This window comes from Dendrobates tinctorius, unplaced genomic scaffold, assembly GCF_039654945.1.
Source record: "Dendrobates tinctorius isolate UK_male_01 unplaced genomic scaffold, ASM3965494v1 ptg000312l, whole genome shotgun sequence".
Classification (NCBI taxonomy): Eukaryota; Metazoa; Chordata; class Amphibia; order Anura; family Dendrobatidae; genus Dendrobates; species Dendrobates tinctorius.
In genome coordinates this window covers 4,375,769-4,400,012 of record NW_027361979.1, presented here as the reverse complement: position 1 = coordinate 4,400,012, position 24,244 = coordinate 4,375,769, and the positions used below count along the sequence as shown (strand labels likewise).

Genomic DNA, 24,244 nt, shown 5'->3' with positions numbered 1-24,244 from the left:
AGAGGCCTCTCCAGAAGGCCCCTACAAGTGCCTCATTATTCCATCCAAGTTCCGACGACAATGTCCGAAAGCGGATGGCGTACTGTCCCACAGTAAGGGAACCCTGGCGGAGGTTAAAGAGGGCCTCTGTAGTAGACGCTAAGCGTCCGGGTTCATCAAACACTCTACGGAACGTCTCCAGAAAGATCCCTTTCCCATAAAGGATTCACCCAGGCCAGAGCGTCTCCCTCAAGATGGGATACAATGAACGCCACTTTGGTGCGATCTGTGGGATATTGTTGGGGCAAAAGCTCAAAGTGCAGTCTGCACTGGTTTAGGAAACCCCGGCATAGCTTAGGATCTCCGCCAAACCGGGGAGGCTTTCCCAGGCGGGGTGGCGGAGACGAGACTGCATCCCGGGGTGGGGTAGGGGCGGCCGCAGCAGACTGCAAGGCAAGCAGTCGATCGTCAACGGACGCCATGTAACCCAAAATGTGAGACTGGGCATCGCGCTGCTGCGCGAGCTCCTGCTGAAGACTAACTAGGAGGGGAGCGTGCCCTGGGTCGGAGGTCTGCAGCGCGGATAACCGGGTGTCCATGGACTTCATGAAGGACATTAACCGGGTCTGATTTTCACGCAGGAACAGTAGTTCCTTCTGCGTGGCGGCCGCGGCGGGGTCCATGGCCTGAGGATACTGTAACGTTCAGGGGATGGACTACGTCCGAGAGTGGACCCTCTGGGTCGCGGGTCTGGAGCCCCTGGGTCGAGCGCGCCAGGTGATGACAGGTGAGGACAGAACCGCGACAGCCGGTACCAGGAGGGACGGCTCAAGGACAAGGAACCAGAAGGCGGCTAGGTCACAGGACAGAGACAGGAGTGCCCGTGCAGGGTTATAGGAAACGGGGAACACTCAGGCGGCGGATGCTAGTAGGGAGAGCAGGAATAGCCACGGGAGCAGGAGAGCGAGGGAGGAAGGCAGGACAACAAGGGAGCTGACAGGAGGAAGCAGGAGGAATAACAGGAGTAACTATAGAGGCATGGACGGCCAGGAAAGACGTGGGTTTAGCACAAAAATCCTCAGGCGTCCTCTCAACAGAGAGGACGCCTGAAATACCTTAGGGACCGGGAGGAGAACACGCGCCGCCCTCAATGCCGCCCACCGCCAGCAGAAGAGGAAGCGCTGGCGCGCGCCCGCGGCCTAAGGAAGGGGCGCAGGGACGCCGCAGCGCTGGAGGCAGGACGGGAGTGCGTGCTGCGACGGAGAAGCCGGTAAGGAGAGGCAGCGGCGGGTGCCGCTGCAGAAGACGCGGCCCAGGGCACGGCCGCTGATGTTACAGTATATAAGGGGACAATACAAATATCTCTCCGAGGATCTGTTTATACCAAGGAAGGTGACGGTCACAAGGGGGCATTCTCTGCGTCTGGAGGAGAAAAGGTTTTTCCACCAACATAGAAGAGGATTCTTTACAGTTAGGGCAGTGAGAATCAGGAATTCCCTGTCTGAAGAGGTGGTGATGGCGAACTCAGTCGAAGGGTTCAAGAGAGGCCTGGATGTCTTCCTGGAGCGTAACAATATTGTATCTTACAGTTATTGTTAGGTTCTTTAGATTCGAAGGACGTAGATCTGGGGATTTATTCTAACAGAATTTTATAGGCTCAACTGGATGGACTAATGTCTTTTTTCGGCATTACTAACTATGTTAATATGTTACTATGTCAATGGGATCAAAATTAAATATAACAGACATTAAACTAAATAATTTCTGCACGAAACTTTGCTGAGGCCGTATCATTTCTTTTTACACTCCAGCAGCATAGTCAAACATTACAATGCTCAATTGAAAACATACCAAACAGACCTACTCTGAAAATAAGCCCTACCGTTATTTTACAGGATTCTTAGAATATGCTTGAGGTCTAAGGGGTAAGGTATCTCCTTGTGGCGAGTGACATGCCAGCTCTGGCTTGTCAAGGTAAGGAGGCTTATTCGCCGTGCAATGCTCCTCTAGGAAAATAATATGCAAATTGCCTCTTCAGAGAAAAAGAAGACTTGAACTCTATAGCGCCACCTGTTGGTAATAGCGATACTACAAGTCCCAATCAACCCTTTAACGAGTCTTGTAATATGACTTAGGATAAAAGCCAAATCAGAATCTCAATTTGCAGACACGGTGTTTAGAGCTATTGGCCCTCGTCAGTGCAAAGTATGAGAACTGATTTGGCTGGGTCAGAGGTTCTGGACTTGAAATATAAGCCTTACCTCAAAAATAAGCTCTAGCTATAGTCAAACAGTGTTTGGAGGAGGTACATGGGTCAATTGCCCAGGACCCCACTCTCTTAGGCCTCTTTCACACATCCGGTTTGTGCCGTCAGGCACAATCCGGCATGTGTGTAAAAAAAAGGATGCGTTTTTTTTTTACCGCCGCATTTGTCATTGAGAAGCACATGCGCCGGATCGCGCCGCATGTGCTTCAGTTTGTTCCGGTTTTTACCGGATCCGGCTGAATTCCTCTGTCCGGCGGCTGGACAGGACGGGTACTGCAGCGTTTTTTTGTCCGGCGAAAAAAGCCGGACATGGACGTATGCAGCCCTTCCGGCTCTGCGGAACAATGTTTCTCAATGGCACATTCCGGCCGCCGGATCAGGCTTCTACCTGATCCGGCCACCGCATGCACGGTTTTACCCTGTGCGCATGCCCGGATATCTCTCTCTCTCTTTCATACCCCGGTCTCTCTCTCTCTCTTTCATACCCCGGTCTCTCTCTCTCTCTTTCATACCCCGGTCTCTCTCTCTCTTTTTCATAGCCTGTTCTCGCTCTCTTTTTCATACCCCGATCACCGGCTCGTGGATCCTTTTCTTCCCCGGCGACTCCTTTGCAACATAGCCATGTCAGGAGCCGTAAGATGCGCCGCATATACTTCCAGTCCCTCCGCTCACGGCTGGATCCGGCACTCCATCTTTTTGCCGCACGGCGCCGGAATGCCACCGACGGACATGTGAAAGTAGCCTTAGGGGCCTCCAGCATTTATATTCCGAGGTTAAAACTGCTTAAGGACCTTTGGTGACATCACGTTCATGTGACCATGATGTCACCAAAAGTATTTTAACTGCAGGAGTCTAAAGGCACTAAAGAGGAGATAGGCTGATATGCAGGGCTGTCGATGGGATATCGGAGTACTCAGGAGAATATTGAACAACAAAGTTTATTGGGACAGATCATTTTTGTGGAAAAAATGTGATTTTTTATTTTCACGGCTCAAAGTTATAAACTTCTGTAAAGCACTTGAGGTTTCAAAGTGCTCACCACACATCTCGTTAAGTTCCGTGAGAGGTCTGGTTTCCGAAATGGGGACACTTGTGGGGGTTTTCCACTGTTTAGGCACATCAGGGGCTCTCCAAACGCGACATGGCGTCCACTAATTATTCCATCAAATTTTGCATTCAAAAAGTCAAATGGCGCTCCTTCCCTTCCGACCCTGCCGTGCACCCAAACAGAGGTTTTCTCCCTCATATGGGGTATTGGCGTACTCAGGAGTAATTCAACAAAAAACGATGGTCCATTTTCTCCTGTTATCCTTATGAAAATAGAAAATAAAAATAAAAAGTTGGCTCTAAAGTTAAATTTTTGTGAAAAAAAGTCAAATGTTCCTTTTCTCCTTCCATATTGCTTCACTTCCTGTGTAGCGCCTCAAAGGTTAATAAACTTCTTGACTGTGGTTTTGAGCACCTTGAGGGGTGCAGTTTTTAGATTCGTGTCACTTTTGGGTATTTTCTGTCATATAGACCCCTCAAAGTCACATCAAATGTCATGTGGTCCCTAAAAAAAATGAATTTGATGTAAAAATGAGAAATCGCTTGTCTTTTGTGTGACATTACTAACTGACAAAATTTTTGCCAAATTTTGGATTTTTTCCACAAATAAACGCAAGTCATATCAAAGAAATTTTTACCACTATCATGAAGTACAATGTGTCACAAAAAAACAATCTAAAAATCACCAGGATCCGTTGAAGTGTCTCAGACTTATAACCTCAGAAAGTGACAGTGGTCATGAGGTTGAAAACAGGCTCAAAGGCGAAAGGGTTAAGGACCTTTAGAGACAGCACAGTCTTGTGACCATGATATCACCAAAGGTTATTTAACTGCAGGAGTCTTGAGTAACTAAGAGAGACAGGCTGGTATGTACCATATGTGCAGTGTGTGTATATTTACATGTGTATGTGCATATTTACATGTGTACAGTACAGACCAAAAGTTTGGACACACCATCTCATTCAAAGAGTTTTCTTTATTTTCATGACTATCAAAATTGTAGATTCAGTCTGAAGGCATCAAAACTATGAATTAACACATGTGGAATTAGATAAATAACAAAAAAGTGTGAAACAACTGAAAATACTGTATGTCTTATATTCTAGGTTCTTCAAAGTAGCCACCTTTTGCTTTGATTACTGCTTTGCACACTCTTGGCATTCTCTTGATGAGCTTCAAGAGGTAGTCACCGGAAATGGTTTTCACTTCACAGGTGTGCCCTGTCAGGTTTAATAAGTGGGATTTCTTGCCTTATAAATGGGGTTGGGACCATCAGTTGTGTTGTGCAGAAGTCTGGTGGATACACAGCTGATAGTCCTACTGAATGGACTGTTAGAATTTGTATTATGGCAAGAAAAAAGCAGCTAAGTAAAGAAAAACGAGTGGCCATCATTACTTTAAGAAATGAAGGTCAGTCAGTCCGAAAAATTGGGAAAACTTTGAAAGTGTCCCCAAGTTCAGTGGCAAAAACCATCAAGCACTACAAAGAAACTAGCTCACATGAGGACCGCCCCAGGAAAGGAAAACCAAGAGTCACCTCTGCTGCGGAGGATAAGTTCATCCGAGTCACCAGCCTCAGAAATCGCAGGTTAACAGCAGGTCAGATAAGAAACCAGGTCAATGCCACACAGAGTTCTAGCAGCAGACACATCTCTACAACAGATGTTAAGAGGAGACGTTGTGCAGCAGGCCTTCATGGTAAAACAGCTGCTAGGAAACCACTGCTAAGGACAGGCAACAAGCAGAAGAGACTTGTTTGGGCTAAAGAGCACAAGGAATGGACATTAGACCAGTGGAAATCTGTGCTTTGGTCTGATGAGTCCAAATTTGAGATCTTTGGTTCCAACCACCATGTCTTTGGACGATGCAGAAAAGGTGAACGGATGGACTCTACATGCCTGGTTCCCACCGAGAAGCATGGAGGAGGAGGTGTGATGGTGTGGGGGTGCTTTGCTGGTGACACTGTTGGGGATTTATTCAAAACTGAAGGCATACTGAACCAGCATGGCTACCACAGCATCTTGCAGTGGCATGCTATTCCATCCTGTTTGCGTTTAGTTGGACCATAATTTATTTTTCAACAGGACAATTACCCCAAACACACCTCCAGGCTGTGTAAGGGCTATTTGAATGATGGGGTGCTACGCCAGATGACCTGGCCTCCACAGTCACCAGACCTGAACCCAATCGAGATGGTTTGGGGAGAGCTGGTCCGCAGAGTGAAGGCAAAAGGGCCAACAAGTGCTAAGCATCTCTGGGAACTCCTTCAAGACTGCTGAAAGACCATTTCCAGTGACTAAAGCTGGAGTCACACATAGCGACTCACCAGCGATCCCGACAACGATATCAACGTGTCAGGATCGTTGTTGAGTCGCTACATGATCGCTGGTGAGCTGTCAAACAGACAGCTTCACCAGCGATCAGCACAGCGACGCCGAGCGTGCGGCGTCACTGTGTACGTTAGTTACCAGCGCGCTGATGCAGGGAGCTGGTAACTAACGCACGTCCCTTGGATACCCAATGTGTACTTTAGTTACCAGCTGATTGCTGGTCTCCCGCCTGTCATACGCAGCGATGCGTGCTGGCCAGCGGGAGACCAGCGATGGAAAAAATGACCAGAGGTTTCCAAGAGCGTTCAGCGATACCGGCAGGGGGGTCGGTCGCTGATCGCTGTTACACACAGCGATCTCACTGGTGAGATCGCTGTTGTGTCACAAAACTTGTGACTCAGCAGCGATCTCGCTAGCGAGATCTCTATTTGTGACGCGGCCTTTACTATTGAAGCTCATCAAGAGAATGCCAAGAGTGTGCAAAGCAGTAATCAAAGCAAAAGGTGACTACTTTGAAGAACCTAGAATATAAGACATATTTTCAGTTGTTTCACACTTTTTTGTTAATTATATAATTCCACATGTGTTAATTCATAGTTTTGATGCCTTCAGAGTGAATCTACAATTTTCATAGTCATGAAAATAATGGAAACTCTTTGAATGAGAAGGTGTGTCCAAACTTTTGGTCTGTACTGTATGTGCAGTGTGTGTATACATGTGTATGTGCAGTGTGTATACATGTGTATGTTATGCATTGTGTGTATATGTGTATGTGCAGTGTGTGTGTACATGTGTATGTGCAGTGTGTATATATATATGTGTAGTGTGTGTACATGTGAATGTGCAGTGTGTGTGTGTGTGTGTATATATATATATATATATATATATATATATATATAATATATATGTACTAGATTATGGCCCGATGCTATCGCATGTTAACCCTCAACACACACACTTCTCAACACACACTCCTCTCACCTTTCACCATCTCCACTCACTCCTTCACTCCACATACGACCCCTTCTCTCACTCCGTCTCTCATACTCACGCCGTCATCGCCGCTGCTCCACGATCCCCGACATCTTCTTCCGCCGGCGCCATCCTGGATCCAGATGTCCTTCCACATGTTCTTGCGGCGACGCCATCTTGAGTATCGTGAAATCCCGCGATACTCAAGATGGCGTCGCCGCAAGAACATGTCGCCGGCGTGGACGACGTCGGGATCCAAAATGGCGTCGGCGAAATCTCGTGAGTTTTCGCCGACGCCATTTTGGATCCCGACGCCGTCCTCACCGGCGACATGTTCTTGCGGCGACGCCATCTTGAGTATCACGGGATTTCACCGATCCAAAATGGTGTCGCCGCAAGAACATGTTGCCGGCGTGGATGCCGTCGGGATCCAAAATGGCGTTGGCGAAATCTCGCGAGATTTCGCCGACGCCATTTTGGATCCCGACGGCATCCACACTGGCGACATGCTCTTGCGGCGACGCCATCTTGAGTTTCACGATACTCAAGATGGCGTCGCTGCTAGAACATGTCGCCGGCGTGGAGGACGTCTGGATCCAGGATGGCGCCGGCGGAAGAAGATGTCGGGGATCGTGGATCAGCGGCGATGACGGCGTGAGTATGAGAGACGGAGTGAGAGAAGGGGTCGTATGTGGAGTGAAAGAGTGAGTGGACGTGAGGGGAGATGGTGAAAGGTGAGAGGAGTGTGTGTTGAGGGTTAACATGGAAAGAGGTGTGCGGTGACGTCACCGGTTACAACTGGACGGAAGTTGTTACAACCGGAAGCTGCTTAGGGCATTTATTATTATAGATGTACAGTGTTAGTGTCTGATGACACGATTATATTTCAATACATGTTGACTTTTTCTTGTTGAAGAATAAACGTTGATTATTATTCATGGAAAAAACATAAGACATTCCCTAAAAATAAGCCTTAACCCATCTTTCAGAGAAACACGTTAGTAACAGAAATATAAAATCGTTTTTAAGGGATCATCGGACTAATAGTATATAAAAAAATTTTAACAGTTTTTCCAACAGATTATGTGGGGTCAGAAAGGCAATTTTTTTTTAAAGATAATCTGTCACCAGGTTTTTGCTACCCCATTTGAGTAACATGATGTAAGAGAAGACTTTGATTTCAGCAATGTGTCTCTTACTGTGCTGCTTGCTGCCATTTTGATAAAATCACTGTTTTATCTGCTGCAGATCTACCAGTTTTCTGAATGCTGACCTCTGTATAACCCTGCCCACACCACTGACTGGCAGCTCTGTTTATGCAGTGCATAGGCAGAAAGCTGCCATTCACTAGTGGGGAGGGCTTGTACAGAGCCACAGTGAGAGCCATTATCCACAAATGGCGAAAACATGGAACAGTAGTGAATCTTCCCAGGAGTGGCCGGCCAACCAAAATTACCCCAAGAGGGCAATAGTGACAACTTATCCAAGAGGTCACAAAAGATCCCACAACAACATCCAAAATCCTGCAGGCCTCACTTGCCTCAGTTAAAGGAAACCTGTCACCAGTTTTGTCACAGCTAAAAATGTCATCTTACTCAGTGTCTGCACTGCATTCCCTAAATCCTTATATAATTCCCTGTATAGCCTCAAAAAACTTTTATTTCTCCGGCACTGTATGCTAATCGGGTATGTCCTGTCCGATGGGTGTGGCTTTGGTCCTCTCCACCCCTCCCCCCGCCTGCTGCTTGTTGTCCTTGACGTGGATGATGCCTCCATCATCCTCATCACTGTAAGATATCTCGCGCCTGCACAGACAAATCAAGCAGTATTGCTTTTCAAGAATACTGTGCAAGGTTTAGGGAGCAATCGTTTTTCACACAGGGCCCTGTAGGTTTGTCTTTCTTTTTCCCTTAATAATTAAGACCTGCATTTAAAAACTGCATTCTGTGATTACTTGTGTTATCTTTATCTAATATTTATATTTGTTTGATCTGAAACATTGTTTTTATTAATATTTGTTTGATCTGAAACATTTAAGTGTGAAAAACATGCAAAAGAATAGGAAATCAGGAAGGCCACTAACATTTTTTCACCCAACTGTAAATGTACTGATCACTAGAACAGGGGAACAGAGTCGCGCATTTCTCCACATCTCCTGACAGCAGAGTTACAGTTTGGATAGAATAGCGATAAAGCATGTGAGCTGTCATTTCATTTAAAGACTAAGGGGCTGATGGACAAAGCTAAGTATACCGATGGTTTGGTGATACATGCACTTTCTTGAATCACCCTTTTAGCATCTAAGTCACAAATTTGGTCCTTGATGAGTTAATACATATTCATGGGTTTTGATTGTGATCTCAGCTCATGCAGAACAGTCTCTTTGGGACAAAGTACATGCAGAAGCTCCTCACTATGATAAAGCAATGTGGTCTAGCTGTTGGCAAGCAATGGTTTCAGCGACATATTGCCATGTGTCTATGTAGGCACCAAATGTTAGCATCCCATATCTCCTTCCTGCAGCCCCCACGCCCCAATATAGAAATGCAGAGCATTGCTCTGACCACAGATTCAGCCAGACACAAAGCAACACTTCCTCACAGACACAATGTGACTCAGGCGCAGTCACTGACTCTGACAACATTAATGCAGATATACATTTATAACAAGATGGCAGAATAATGCCGATTCCTAGCACACAGGCATGCATACCACACTCGGCGCCCAGCTCACATATGTGCCGTGCTATACAATACCTTTCCATGAGTCGCTCTGTGACAAATTTTGGTCAGTCCTGAGGGGTCCCTGCTCAGGGCAGTGAACACAGATGTGAAATGCTCTGTATTTCCAGCTGTCAGCCAGGAAGAGAGCCAAGAGATTACTAACCCTTTTCACACCAACACAAGGCTGAGGCGCTCCTCCTCGCATATTAACACATTCACTGCCGGACACTTCCCCTGCACCGCAATCTAATGTCACTCTGCTACTATAAGTGCATCACACTGATGAGCAGCGACACACGCGGCTGAGGGATCGCTGCCTTCACCTAACCGATAACTCTGACAATAATGTGTCTAATGTAAAGAAGCTGTACTGCCTACTCATCAGTGATGTTCTCAGCCAATGCACACCAACTACCCACAGCCCAGAGATGATGTCCTGTCTACATGTCCACATGTGACTGCCGAGAGCAGGGATTGTCTGCAGCGGTACAGCTGTAGCCAAGTAAGTAAACGTTGGAGCAGAGTGAACAAAACAGGTGAGTATGATAAGGGGGATTATTTACATCATTTTCAGAAGTTGTCCAAATGTTTTATCTCAGAAAACCTCCAGCGCCAGAGGTCGTTTTCCTGAAGCGGTTTGCACCGTTCTTGCTGACGGTCACTTTTACCCTAAACTCTCTAAACCATGAACCACTTCAGAAAATCCACCTGAAAAAGATGTACATATACCCTTTAACTGATCAAAAACATGGGTAATTAGCAGCAGATCCGTGGAAAGACCTAGCTAGGTTTGGTGAAATCTACTGAAAGTATTTATAAAATCAACGGAATCTATATATATAAAACTGAGTGTATGTGTGTGTATCAGCCACGCCCTCTCCAAATAGCAACCAATCACTAAGCATCTTTCATTTCACCAGAGCTGTTTAAAAGATGAAATTTGAGCTGTGATTGGTTGCTATGAGCAACAGTTTTCCTTGTAGACAGTTGTAGTAACTGAGGCCTATTATTCTTATTATTTCTATGGTGTTATCATCCTTCTGTAAAGCTGAAAATAACACAATTTATTACCGTGCCAACACAGACCACCCTCTGACACAGACTGCAGGGGGAGCCCAGTATCACACAGGATAGGATTAGATACACGGCTCAGCAGTCAGTATCACACAGGATAGGATTAGATACACGGCTCAGCAGACTGTATCACACAGGATAGGATTAGATACAAGGCTCAGCAGACAGTATCACACAGGATAAGATTAGATACACTGCTCAGCAGACAGTATCACACAGGATAGGATTAGATGCAAGGCTCAGCAGACAGTATCAATCAGGATAGGGTTAGATACACAGCTCAGAAGACAGTATCACACAAGATAGGATTAGATACACGGCTCAGCAGACTGTATCACACAGGATAGGATTAGATACACGGCTCAGCAGTCAGTAACACAGGATAGGATTAGATACACGGCTCAGCAGACAGTATCACACAGGATAGGATTAGATACACGGTTCAGCAGACAGTATCACTTAGAATAGGACTAGATACACAGCTCAGCAGACAGTATCACACAGGATAAGATTAGATACACAGCTCAGCAGACAGTATCACACAGGATAGGATTAGGTACACAACTCAGGAGACAGTATCACACAGGATAGGGTTAGCTGCACAGCTCAGCAGACTGTATCACACAGGATAGGATTAGATACAAGGCTCAGCAGACAGTATCACACGGGATAGGGTTAGATACACGGCTCAGCAGACTATCACACAGGAACGGATTAGATACACGGCTCAGCAGATAGTATCACACAGGATTAGATACACAGCTCAGCAGACAGTATCACACAGGATAGGATTAGATACATGGCTCAGCAGACTGTATCACACAGGATAGGATTAGGTACACAACTCAGGAGACAGTATCACACAGGATAGGGTTAGCTACACAGCTCAGCAGACCGTATCACACAGGATAGGATTAGATACACGGTTCAGCAGACAGTATCACACAGGATAGGATTAGATACACGGTTCAGCAGACAGTATCACACAGGATAGGATTAGATACACGGTTCAGCAGACTGTATCACACAGGATAGGAGTTCAAGAGTTGGAACTGCCAAAAATCTGTTCATCTTTGCACCGAAAGGAAAAACCAAAAATGTTGCTCATCAAAAGGCTCTTGAATGAGTTGAAAATAAAATATTATCAATACTTGGGTAATCGTTCAGTTAAAGGTGTCGTTGGATTTGGCTTTTAAAAACCTGCATGTCAATATTAGAAAGGGGAGTTCATCATACTGACAGATTCCCTTTAAAAACAAATATGAAAAGTTTACAGGTCTGCTCCAAAAGATGACTGAAAATAGCTAAAAAAATACCTCCTGTTCATTTAGATTCTAAAACCAATTTGCTGTTCATATGTTCAGTCTTTTGAGCAATTGAAAAACGCCTAGTTGGTGAAAAGAAAGTGCTTGTCATTTTTCAGAAGTATTTCCTGATGGATAACGTTCCAAACTAGGCGTAAAACACATGAAAAACTCTTCAAAACTGCTTCAGGAATCAGAAGACTCCTCAAGAAACTCCTCAAAGAAGTAATAAGGGAGCCTTTCCTGAAGAGGTTTCCACTAGAAAATTTGACATTTTTGAACATCTAAAAATTACTGTCTGTACACACCCTATAGCTTTGTTCACACAACTGTATTTTAGGACCAAAAACCCCTGACAGCACTCAGACCAATGTAAAACAATATGGATGTTCGGACGACCATTTTTTTTTAACAGGGGCTGAATGTTTGGGTGAAAAAAATGACACCATGCATTAATGTCTTCTGTATTTTAGATGAGACTCGCCTATGTAAAACTATGGATGCACAAAAAAACATCAGATCCCATATGGATAAACTGTATCGCATCTGAATTTTATGGATACATTGTAATTCTTTAACATAAACTGCATTTTATCTTATAAACTTTAATAACTGCTGATTTATAAAACAGACATACAGATGCCAAACAGACCACAATTCAGATGAAAAATCATGCGTTTATTTTCACAATTAGAAGTACAGCTGCGTCTGAGCAAATTAAATACTGACAAAGCCCCTGAGCCATTCATCCAGATGGCATTCATCCATGGATATTGAGGGAGTTGAGCTCAGTATCTGACAGACCGCCCAATTTAGACTCTCTTGTAACAGGGTCAGTGCCACAGGATTTTAGGATGGCTTAAATGGTGCCGATATTTAAAGGGAATCTACCAGCAGGTTTCTCCTATATAATCTAATAACAGTACAACATAGCGCAAGAAAGCCTGATTCCAGGGTTGTATCCTTTACTGTGATGCTTGGTGTAGTTTTCATAGAATACCTGCTTTGTCTAATGGAGTTTTAGCAGAGGTAACAGTTAAGTTGCGCATTACCCCCCCTCCACACCCCTGACTGGCAGCTTCCTGTGTACACTGTGCATTGCTTAAACTGCTAATCTGTGGTGGGGGCTGCGTTACACAGATTAGCCTGACACTTCTGCCCATGAGCTGTAGTCCTCACAGTGTTAATCACCCGCTGATAAAATGCTGATAGCATTGAAACTACAATACACAGCCTAATAAATGACACATTGCCAGTGTTCAGGTCTTGTGCCCTGTATTATGCTACTCTTAGATTAAATAGCAAAAACCTGCTGACAAATTCCCTTTAACCCTTTTCTGACATCAGACTTAATAATCCATCCATGTGCCCTGGGCCAATTTGACCAGGGACGGATTATTACGTCATTTTGATCACCCACACACCACTCCCGGCACTTTAACCCTCGAAATGCTGCAATCGAATGAGATTGCAGCATTCCGGGAGCCGGCAAAGGGATGAACGGCCCCTCTGCCTTTGGATCGTTGCCATGGTGACCCGATGTCGTCATGACGACATCCGGGCCACCAGAGCTAGGAATCTTGCTGATCATGCACAGTGCATAATCCGCAACTTTCCCTGTCAGAGCAGAGCTGACAGTTTGCATGGGGATGCTGCTGCATCCCCATGCTGTAGAAACGATTAGCCTGCAAAAAATGATAGTCCCATTGTGGGACAAAGTAAAAATGTAAAAAAAAAAAATTTTTTTTAAAATAATTGTAAAAATATTTTTTTTAAAAAATCTAAAATAATATAAAAAAATACCGTATCTATAAATAAATATTTCAATAAAAAAATATATAAACAATGAAAGTACACATACTTGGTATCACCCCATCCACAACAACCCAACCTATAAAACTGTCCCACTAGTTAACCGCTTTAGTGAACACCATAAAAAATATAAAAAAACAAGGCAAAAAAACACTGCTTTATCATTATACCGCCAAACAAAAAGTGGAATAAAGTGTAATCAAACAGACGGACATACAGTAAATGAAAATGGTACTGCTGAAAATGTCAACTCGTCCCGCATAAACAAGCCCTCACATGAATCTGTGGGCCAAAATATGGAAAAATTATATGTTTCAAAATGTGGTGATGCAAAAACTATTTTTTGCAATAAAAAGCGTCTTTTAGTGTGTATATTGTCATCCCCTGATGAAGAAATGGTATACATTTCGAAACGCGTTGGGAAATAAATGAATTAATCTTTTTTCCTAAATATTGGATTGGTGAATTCATCTGGCAGCGCACAAAAGTCCAAGAATTTATTCCTAATACTGATGAAACACAAAAACTCAACATAAACCTGGTATCGCTGTAATCGCACCGATCCGAAGAATAAAGTCGTCTTATCATTTACACCGCACAAGAAACAATGCAAAAAATAAATAAAACCAATTCTTCGCCTGCTGTTGATTTTTTCATTCTGTGTTCCAAAGATCGCAGTAAGGCTTGGCGCACATTTATCCTGTGCTCTGCGCTGAACGCTTGCACCGGCGTTTCCATGTAAATATCTAAAATATGTGATTCAGATGGAACCCCCGGCGGAAGAGTCTCTATAATGAGGCACTGTGGATGCTGTCTGACCTGTGATCTGATGGTGTCTGTCTTTTTAGGATTGCATAAAAGTGCCGTCGGCCATAGTTTTGTGCACTTCTGAAAAGAAGGACACCGCTGAATAGAGGCCAGACGGAGTCCAGAGTAACTCTGCTGCCTCATTATAGTGAATTGACCCCTCGGGGGTTTCAACTGAATCACGCCACTCAGAGATTAAGATGGAAACCCCAAAAGTAAATGCTGGGCGTAAAGCGCCAGATAAATGTGAATCCAAACGTTATGTAAAATGTTCCCAATAAAAACGTCAACTGGGCTTCCACGTTACTGGTAACACAAAGGCACTGGAAAAGTGATATGGCTCCTCACCCTCCAAAAGAAATACAGCAAATTCTCCACTCCCAAATCCAAATGCCCCTCTCCTCGCTTTTGAGCCCCACAGTATACCTAAACCTCATATTGAATACACGTTTGGCATTTCAAAAGCGTTGAGACCCCACCTAACTTACGGGTGGGTGCATGCGTCCAGAAGCATGGGCTGGGCATAACATACTGGTGACTACAGCGTACTGGTCACTATTGCATTCTGGTCACTACAACGGCAGTTTGCAATTTTCACTTGGCAATATTCATTGCTGCTTGTTTCTGGAAAATACCCATAGAGTCAAAATTGTCACTACATATGTACATAAATTCCCCAGGGGGTATAGTTTCCAAAATGGGGTCACTTGTATTCTGCTTTTCTAGCAATCAGGGGCTTTGTATATGAGTCCGGAAACTGTTCTAAGAACATCTGTGATCCAGGAGGCAAATACCGCTCTGTTCCTCCCAAGTCTCTCCGTATGGCTAAGTAGCACTATACAGCCACATATGGGGTATTGCCACATTCAGTAGAAATTGTGGGACAAATTTTGATGCCATTTTTACTCACTTATTGTGTAAAAATGTAAAATCTGGGGCTAAAACTAAATTTTGTTGGTAAAAATATAGTTATTTTTTCTTTACTGCCCAATGGTATAAAATTCTGTGACACACCCGTGGTGTCAATATGATCACGGCACCCCTACATGAATTCATCGAGAGATGTAGTTTGCAATATGGGGTCACTTATGGGGAGTTCTGCAGTACTGGCACCTCATGGGCTCTTCCAGTGGGTCATGGCACCTGCAAACCATAGCAGTAAAATCTGGCGCTCCTTCCCTTCTGAGCTTTGCACTGTGCTTGAAAAATACTTCCCTATTACATGTAGGGTATTGGCGTCCTCAGGAAAAAATGGACCTCAGTTTGTAGTAAAAAAAAATTTCCTATTAGTCCTTAGAAAATTAAAAACTTGGGGCTAAAACAACATTTTAGTGGTAAAAATGTAATTTATTCTTTATTCACCACTCAATGGTAAAAAATTCTGTGAGGCACATGTGAAGTCGATAGGATCACTGAACCCCTAGGTGAATTTACTGGGGAGTGTAGTTTGTAAAAGGAGTTCACATATAGGAGGCTTCTGTTCTGTCACCCCATGGGCTCTGACAATGTGACATGGCAACCATACTCAGGAGAAATTGCACAACAAATTGTATGGTGCAATATCTCCTGTTACCCTTATGAAAATGCAAAATTTGGGTCCAAAATAACATTTTTTGTGGAGAAAATGTGATTTTTTTTTTTCACAGCCCCACGTTATAAACTCCTGTGAAGCACCTGGGGGTTCAAGGTGCTCACCACGCATCTAAATACATTCCTTGAGTGGTCTAGCTTCCAAAATGAGGTTACTTGTGGGGGGTTTCCATTGTTTAGGCACATCAAGGGCTCTCCAAATTGGAAATGATGTCCGCTAATAATTCCAGGAAATTCTACATTCAAACGTCAAATGATGCTCCTTCCCTTCCAAGCCCTGACGTGCGCTCAAAAAGTAGTTTTCTCCCTTATATTGGGTATCACTGTACTCAGGAGAAAATGCACAATAAATTGTATTGTGCAATTTCTCCTGTTACCCCTATGAAAATGAAAAATTTGGGGACGAAATAACATTTTTGTGGGAAAAATGTGATTTTTTTTATTTTCACAGCCCCACATTATAAACTTCTGTGAAGCACCTGGGGGTTCAAGGTGCTCACCACGCATCTAGATCAGTTCCCTGAGGGGTATAGTTTCCAAAATGGTGTCACATATGGGGGATTTTCAATGTTCCAGGACATTTTGCATTCAAAAAATGAAATGGCGCTCTTCCCTTCCGAGTGTTTTTCTCCCTCATATGGGCTATCGGCGTGCCCAGGAGAAATTACACCACAAATTTTGGGGTCCATTTTTTCCTGTTACCCTTGTAAAAATAAAAAAAATTTGGATCTGAAGTAATTAAGTACAACAGCTCTATTAGGCTTTAAGAAGCACTCCTCCCATCAACGTTTTCATCCTCTTAATATATTGCAATTATTATGTTATATAGCACTGTGTACAATAGCATTTCTGTATATGGCCGGGGTCACACTAGAGAGGAATACGGACGAGTGAGAGGCGTTAAAAGCACGCATTACACACGGACAAAGGATTCTCTATGGGGTAGCTCCCATCAGCCGTATATTTCTCGTCTGTATTCTACAGTCCGTGCCAATCGCAGCATGCTGCGATTGTCAGCGTACTACGCCCGTAGTACGCCAATGCAAGTCTATGGGTGCGCTAAAAATACGCATTACACACGGACCAGATGTGTGACTTGCGAGAAATACGCACCCAGTGTCCTTTAGAAAAGCCGGCAATTCAGTGCGCGATACAGTAAACTCACACTGACAGGTTTTATAACACAAACGAAAGAATAGATATAGACACATAGAATACATATATATATATATATATATATATATATATATATACATATACACATATATATATATATATATACACACACACATGTCATTGAGACACATATATATATATATATATATATATATATATATATATATATATATATATATATATATTTCACAGAGTTCTTCATGGCAGAATAGCCGCTAATTTAATTGACAGCTTTTGTCAAATCATTCCCCAACCCGACATGAAATGACACATGGTTTACATACAGTAAACCATTTCATTTCATGTTTTGTTTTGTATGTCTTTCATTACTAATTAGATGAGGGTTGATGTGTAAAATTTGTGAGGTGTAGGTGTTAATTTAAGGGGTTAATTCATTGTAAAAAAATGTGTGGGCTCCCGCATTGACAAATTACCGCGGGAGCCCACACATTTTTTTACAACGAATTAACCCCTTAAATTAACACCTACACCTCACAAATTTTACACATCAACCCTCATCTAATTACTAATGAAAGATATACAAAAGAAAACATGAAATGAAATGGTTTACTGTATGTAACCATGTGTCATTTCATGTCGGGTTGGGGAATGATTTGACAAAAGCCGGCAATTGAATTAGCGGCTATTCTGCTATGAAGAACTCAGTGAAATATAAATATATATATATATGTGTGTCTCAATGACATGTGTATATATATATATATATATATATATATATATATATATATATATGTATGTATTCTATGTGTCTATATCTATTCTTTCTTTTGTGTTATAAAACCTGTCATAGGGCTCCATTATATGTCCATTTTGCAAGCCGGCGAGAAAATCTCAGCATACGGATGGCATACGGATGCTTACATGCGCAAAATACGCGACCACACCTTGCTTACGGATGACATACGGAGCACTATTTAGGGGTCATTCATCCGTATTACGCCTGTAAACTACGGACCGTATTTTGCGTCGGTTAGTGTGACCCCGGCCTTAGAAACTAACTCCACTGAGGATTACACAGCTGAGATGAAATAGTAATGCTGGTAGTGCTTACCTAGTAATGATATCATCATCCTCATGTGTTACTTCTTTTGTCAATTTACAGTCAGAGTCACTTCCATAACCTGATTTCAATTCCTGGCTGCCAGATTCTAGAAGTTCTAAACGTTGGGTAATGCTGCAGATTCGCGATCCACCGCGGAGGGGCATTGTGTGAGAGAACTGCCAGCCTCCTCCACCGTGCTCAGAACGACAACCACCAAGTGAGGGAGCCTCCCCAGCTTGCAGTCGTGGACTTGCCTGTCCATAACGCCAGGACACCGGTGAGGAACGGTTGGATAGACTGGAAATACTGCGAGGATTGGCATCATCACTGTCATAACATGTCATATCTAAGGAGCTAAAAAAAAAAGAAAACGTAAATTTACATCTCCAAGCTGTTGTCCAAAAATAGTTCATTTAAAAAGTTTGTCTCATGTTTGGAAATGATTACAATTAATTTAAAGGGGTTGTCTCATGTTTGGAAGTGATTACATTTAACTGTTTATAAAAACAAGCAACTTTGCAATTTACTTCTTGTGAAAAATACTCTCCATTCTCAGAAACGGAGGGATTCATCATGTTATACTAGTGGCCTACCAGCCATCTCTGGATCTACAACAAAACAAAATAAAGTTCCTGCGCTGATTTAGAACCCTCATTATTATGGATTTGAAACGCTCTAGGAATAAATGCTGGATTTTTTTTTTAAATTGTAATGTTTGAAGTTTTTGTATCTCACTGGATTTTAAAAGAATGTAGTAAAGTACGGTTTTCAGTCAGAAGACGAGTTCTGGAACTTTGTTTTATTTTTAATCCAGTACACAGCACCCATCACACTACTGGGATATGTTCCTCAATGAACACATTCCAGTAGTCAGAACAAAATATACATTACAGGGACGTTTACAATATACTTCTCTTCCATGAGTTTATCGGAGAAAAATATTTTTCCTTTCAGTCTGCAGTGGTCGGGTTTCCAGGCAAAGATCGTACACTTGCAAGTTGTTTGCTATACACTGGCCAGATCACTTCTTTCATGTCATAGAAGAAAATCTTCCTCAGCCAGCCAGAATTGGGCTAGAGGCTCAACTATGAGCTTGCTTGAACTGTCAGTCTTCAGGAGCACAATGCGCCATGGCTAGCAAGAAGCCGGGAATCATAACAATGGTGCACTTCTGAAGTGCAAACACCTGTCTGTGGTAGCACTTTCACCTGTCTGTGGTTGCTCTTTCGTCTGTCTGTGATTGCCTTTTCGTCTGTCTGTGGTTGCCTTTTCGTCTGTGTGTGGTTGCCCTTTCACCTGTCTGTGGTTGCCCTTTCACCTGTCTGTCGTAGCACTTTCACCTGTCTGTCGTAGCACTTTCACCTGTCTGTGGTTGCCCTTTCACCTGTCTGTGGTTGCTCTTTCGTCTGTCTGTGATTGCCTTTTCATCTGTCTGTGGTTGCCCTTTCACCTGTCTGTGGTTGCCTTTTCACCTGTCTCTGGTTGCCCTTTCACCTACCTTTGCTTTCCCTTTCACCTGTCTGTGGTTGCCCTTTCACCTGTCTGTGCCCTTTCACCTGTCTGTGGTTGCTCTTTCGTCTGTCTGTGATTGCCTTTTCAGCTGTCTGTGGTTGCCCTTTCACCTGTCTGTGGTTGCCCTTTCAACTGTCTGTAGTTGCCCTTTCACCTGTCTGCGGTTGCTCTTTCGTCTGTCTGTGATTGCCTTTTCGTCTGTCTGTGGTTGCCTTTTCTTCTGTCTGTGGTTGCCCTTTCACCTGTCTGTGGTTGCCTTTTCTTCTGTCTGTGGTTGCCCTTTCACCTGTCTGTGGTTGCCTTTTCTTCTGTCTGTGGTTGCCCTTTCACCTGTCTGTGGTTGCCCTTTCACCTGTCTGTCGTAGCACTTTCACCTGTCTGTGGTTGCCCTTTCACCTGTCTGTGGTTGCTCTTTCGTCTGTCTGTGATTGCCTTTCTGTCTGTCTGTGGTTGCCTTTTCATCTGTCTGTGGTTGCCCTTTCACCTGTCTGTGGTTGCCTTTTCACCTGTCTGTGGTTGCCCTTTCACCTACCTTTGCTTTCCCTTTCACCTGTCTGTGGTTGCCCTTTCACCTGTCTGTGCCCTTTCACCTGTCTGTGGTTGCTCTTTCGTCTGTCTGTGATTGCCTTTTCAGCTGTCTGTGGTTGCCCTTTCACCTATCTGTGGTTGCCCTTTCACCTGTCTGTGGTTGCTCTTTCGTCTGTCTGTGGTTGCCTTTTCAGCTGTCTGTGGTTGCCCTTTCACCTGTCTGTGGTTGCCCTGTCACCTGTCTGTGGTTGCCCTTTCACCTGTCTGTGGTTACCCTTTCACCTGTCTGTGGTTACCCTTTCGTCTGTCTGTGGTTTCCATTTCACCTGTCTTTGGTTGTCCTTTCACCTGTCTGTGGTTGCCTTTTCATATGTCTGTGGTTGCCTTTTCACTTGTCTGTGGTTTCCCTTTCACCTGTCTGTGGTGGTTGCCCTTTCACCTGTCTGTGGTGGTTGCCCTTTCACCTGTCTGTGGTTGCTCTTTCACCTGCCTGTGGTTGCCTTTTCACCTGTCTGTGGTTGCCTTTTCACTTGTCTGTGGTTTCCCTTTCACCTGTCTGTGGTTGCCCATTCACCTGTCTGTGGTTGCCCTTTCACCTGTCTGTGGTTGCCCTTTCACCTGTCTGTGGTTGCCCTTTCATCTGTCTGTGGTTGCCCTTTCACCTGTCTGCGGTTGTCCTTTCACCTGTCTGCGGTTGCCCTTTCACCTGTCTGTGGTTGCCTTTTCACCTGTCTGTGGTTGCCCTTTCACCTGTCTGTGGTTTCCATTTCACCTGTCTTTGGTTGTCCTTTCACTTGTCTGTGGTTGCCTTTTCATCTGTCTGTGGTTGCCTTTTCATCTGTCTGTGGTTGCTCTTTCACCTGTCTGTGGTTGCCCTTTCACCTGTCTGTGGTTGCCCTTTCACCTGTCTGTGGTTGGCCTTTCACCTGTCTGTGGTTGGCCTTTCACCTGTCTGTGGTTGGCCTTTTCACCTGTCTGTGGTTGGCCTTTTCACCTGTCTGTGGTTGCCTTTTCACTTGTCTGTGGTTGCCTCTTCACCTGTCTGTGGTTGCCCTTTCACCTGTCTGTGGTTGCATTCTTATTTAAGAAAACAGTGGGCAGCTATAGACAGGTGATTTTATTAAATAACCCTTATTAACAAAAATGTCCTAAATTTCTCTGCCCTTAAAATATATAGTTTTAGGTAGCAATATAGTTCATAAAAACATTTACCATGTCCAAATTCTATTGTCATCATTTTTTCTAAACATTCAGTATTTTTATAACTTATTTTTTAGGCAGATGAGGAGGTTTACATATTTTAGAAGCAAGTTCTCAAGAAAAGTATTAAGTCCCATTTTTCAGGTACCATTCAGTTCTAATGTGCCCTGGATAAATATGATAAACTACCACCTGCATCAATGCTTTTATGCCAGAATTCTGCAATAAAAAGTTTTGAAACGTTGCAAAACTTTTGAGCAATGTCAGGTTGCACTAAAATGTAGAGACTTTTTACGGTCTCACAACTTTTTTTCGCCTAACTCCAACAAGGTGGGTGAAACTGGGGGGGGGGGGACGGTGTGGCATTCCCTGCTCCTCAATTCATACATTTTGTATATCACAAATCTTACTCCAGTCCCGGACTGTGGTAAGATTTGTGGCAAGACACATGCAACTTTTCAGACACATTGAATTTATTAACAGGCTTTTAATGAACCAGCAGCATCTGACTCCAGAATGCCCCCTTATCAAGACCAGCATGAAAAACGCCGGTCTTGATAAATCAGGGTAATAATCTTTTTCACAAAACATATGTAAAGTGATATTTGGGCTTCTGTCTTGAGCAGGCTGGAAAACCCCACTAAAACATTCTATATTTGAAGAGATCTGGATATAATTCAAACAGCTGCTACCTACCTGTGTGTTACCTGAGAGCCACGAAGGCTGGACATGGTGTCCTCCAAGTTTTGTCTCAGATCCAGAACATTTTGAACAGTTCTTTTTCTTTGAGTCTCAGGATCTGAAATAGATGACATTAAAATCAGAATATGAGATTGGATTTGGAAAGTTCCCCTTCAAAATCATTCATTTTACTCACTTACATAGCTCCACCATATTAATCACTGTCCCCATTAGGAGAGTTGATGCCATCATGTTTTCTGTAAGTCATTCATCAACTCTGTGGAGTAAACTAGCTCTGGATAAGCCAAGCTCCCAGTCCCCTAGCATATTGAGAAGGACAACTAATGTTCTCCTGCCATTCAGGTTCCTTTGATTATACACAGTTATACCTCTTTATACAAAGCATTTCCCTAATGGCGCTTGCCTTTGTCAGCACCACATAGTTCAGTAACGGTTTCTGGAACAGGATGGTAGAGAACAACCTCGAAATTGCCTAGATCTCAGTCCTGTCAATCATCTGTGAGATGAGCAGGCCTGTGCATATGTCTTACTTAGGACATGCTTTTAATTTCACTACCAAACTGAAATACATTCACTATTAAAAGTAGATTTTGCTCTGTGGAGCTGGATTCTTCTTTATGCTGTGTCTACTGCAACCAGGCAAAGATGTTTTTTCCATGGGACATAGATGACAGTGAGCTGTTTTTTTTCCTATCTTCTAAAAACTGATACATAACAGAATCCAGATGAACCCCATAATAATCAATTATAGAGCCGATCTGTGTTAGGGCTCATGCCCACTTGCGATTAAATTGGACGCATTCCATCTGATAAAAAAATCGGATTGAATTCGTACCAATGTTAATTATCATTGTGTCTTCATCTGCGTTTTGTTTTTTCCAGCTCGGATCGGATCACGATCGGGCTGGAAAAAATTCACACCATGCCATAGTCAATCACACACATCCTAATTCAAAGGTAGGGAATAAGCGCAGTCATTTTTTGAAAAGGAATTCTACAATTAGTACAATTATCCACAGGCTTTGGAGTGTGGGATTTAATGAGGTTACTATGGAGATAAGGAGCAGAAAGCACTAGATATTGCCACAGTAAATTGCCAAATGCTCATGTTAGTGCTCATGCACCCGGCAATATGGAGCCTCTCTCAATCTCAACAATACAGCATTCATAAAAGTCACCCAACTGTATTAGGTATTTCTGTTTTTCATTAGATTCCTAGTAAATCACAAAACTCAATAACATAACAGACAGAACACAATGCCAGATCACTAGGAGAACTTGAGTGTTTCTTGGCCATTAGAACTGAGATATTGCCACACCAGTAGCCAATTCACCAGTGCCATCAGTAAAGGTATTAGGCCCCATTCAGACGTCAGAGATTTTGTTTTTCCGAATGCAAAAAACAGTCCGATTTTTATCAGTGTTTTGGACCTGAATACATCAATATTTGGTCAGTGGGGTCATTCCATGGTAACTTACGTTACAACACAGTTAGTAACTTACGTTACAATAAGTTTACTTCTCATAGGAAGTAATGTTATTGTAACGTAAGCTACCATCAGCTTTGTAACGTAAGTTACTACATTGTGTTGTAACGCAAGTTACCAAGTAATAAAAATGTATTTTGTATTTCATTTGTATTCTTAAAAAAACAAACTGTGTTAAAATCTATAGAGAATAGTGTAATTTACAATATACATTCACTCATTTTTGTGCCTGTCTTCAAAGAACAGTCTGTAGCCATTATTAACTCAGTTTTTGGCTTGTGAATGTATCATAAGTTACCATGGAATGACTCTGTGGTTTATCAGTGGGCAACACAGTGGCTAGCTCTGCTGCTTTGCACCACTGGAGTCTTGCGTTCAAATCCCACCAAAGGCTGCAATCAGTTTGTGTGGGTTTCCTCCCACCTTCCAAAATAAATGAGCTTGTAAGGCCCAATGGGGACAGTGATGATGAATCTTGTAAAGTGTTCTCTAACTGATAAGGGAGCACAATAATAAGTGATTTTCTTGCATATAAAACAAATTACAAAGCTTGTCCTGCCCAATCCAAAGTTAGAAATGGACGTCATCCATGTGCTGTTTATGATTTTGACAGATCCATAAACTTGTATGGGTCATATTCATTTGGATCCAAATTAGACATGTCCCCATGAT

The 24,244-nt window shown here is 43.3% G+C and overlaps 1 protein-coding gene across 4 annotated transcripts in view; it reads right to left on the bottom strand.

The window, feature by feature from the left end:
- Positions 1–24,244, bottom strand: part of NAV1 (neuron navigator 1) — a 241,865-nt gene that overhangs the window by 202,185 nt on the left and 15,436 nt on the right. For 3 of the 4 annotated variants that reach the window (XM_073561056.1, XM_073561054.1, XM_073561055.1), the window contains exons 3-4: positions 22,080–22,182; positions 18,153–18,497 (exon numbers count right to left, since the gene is read on the bottom strand). In XM_073561056.1, the coding sequence (XP_073417157.1) occupies positions 18,153–18,497; positions 22,080–22,182 (448 nt within the window). Of the gene's footprint in view, positions 1–9,350; positions 9,795–18,152; positions 18,498–22,079; positions 22,183–24,244 lie in introns of those variants that run through there. The other variant, XM_073561057.1, reaches the window with a different exon arrangement.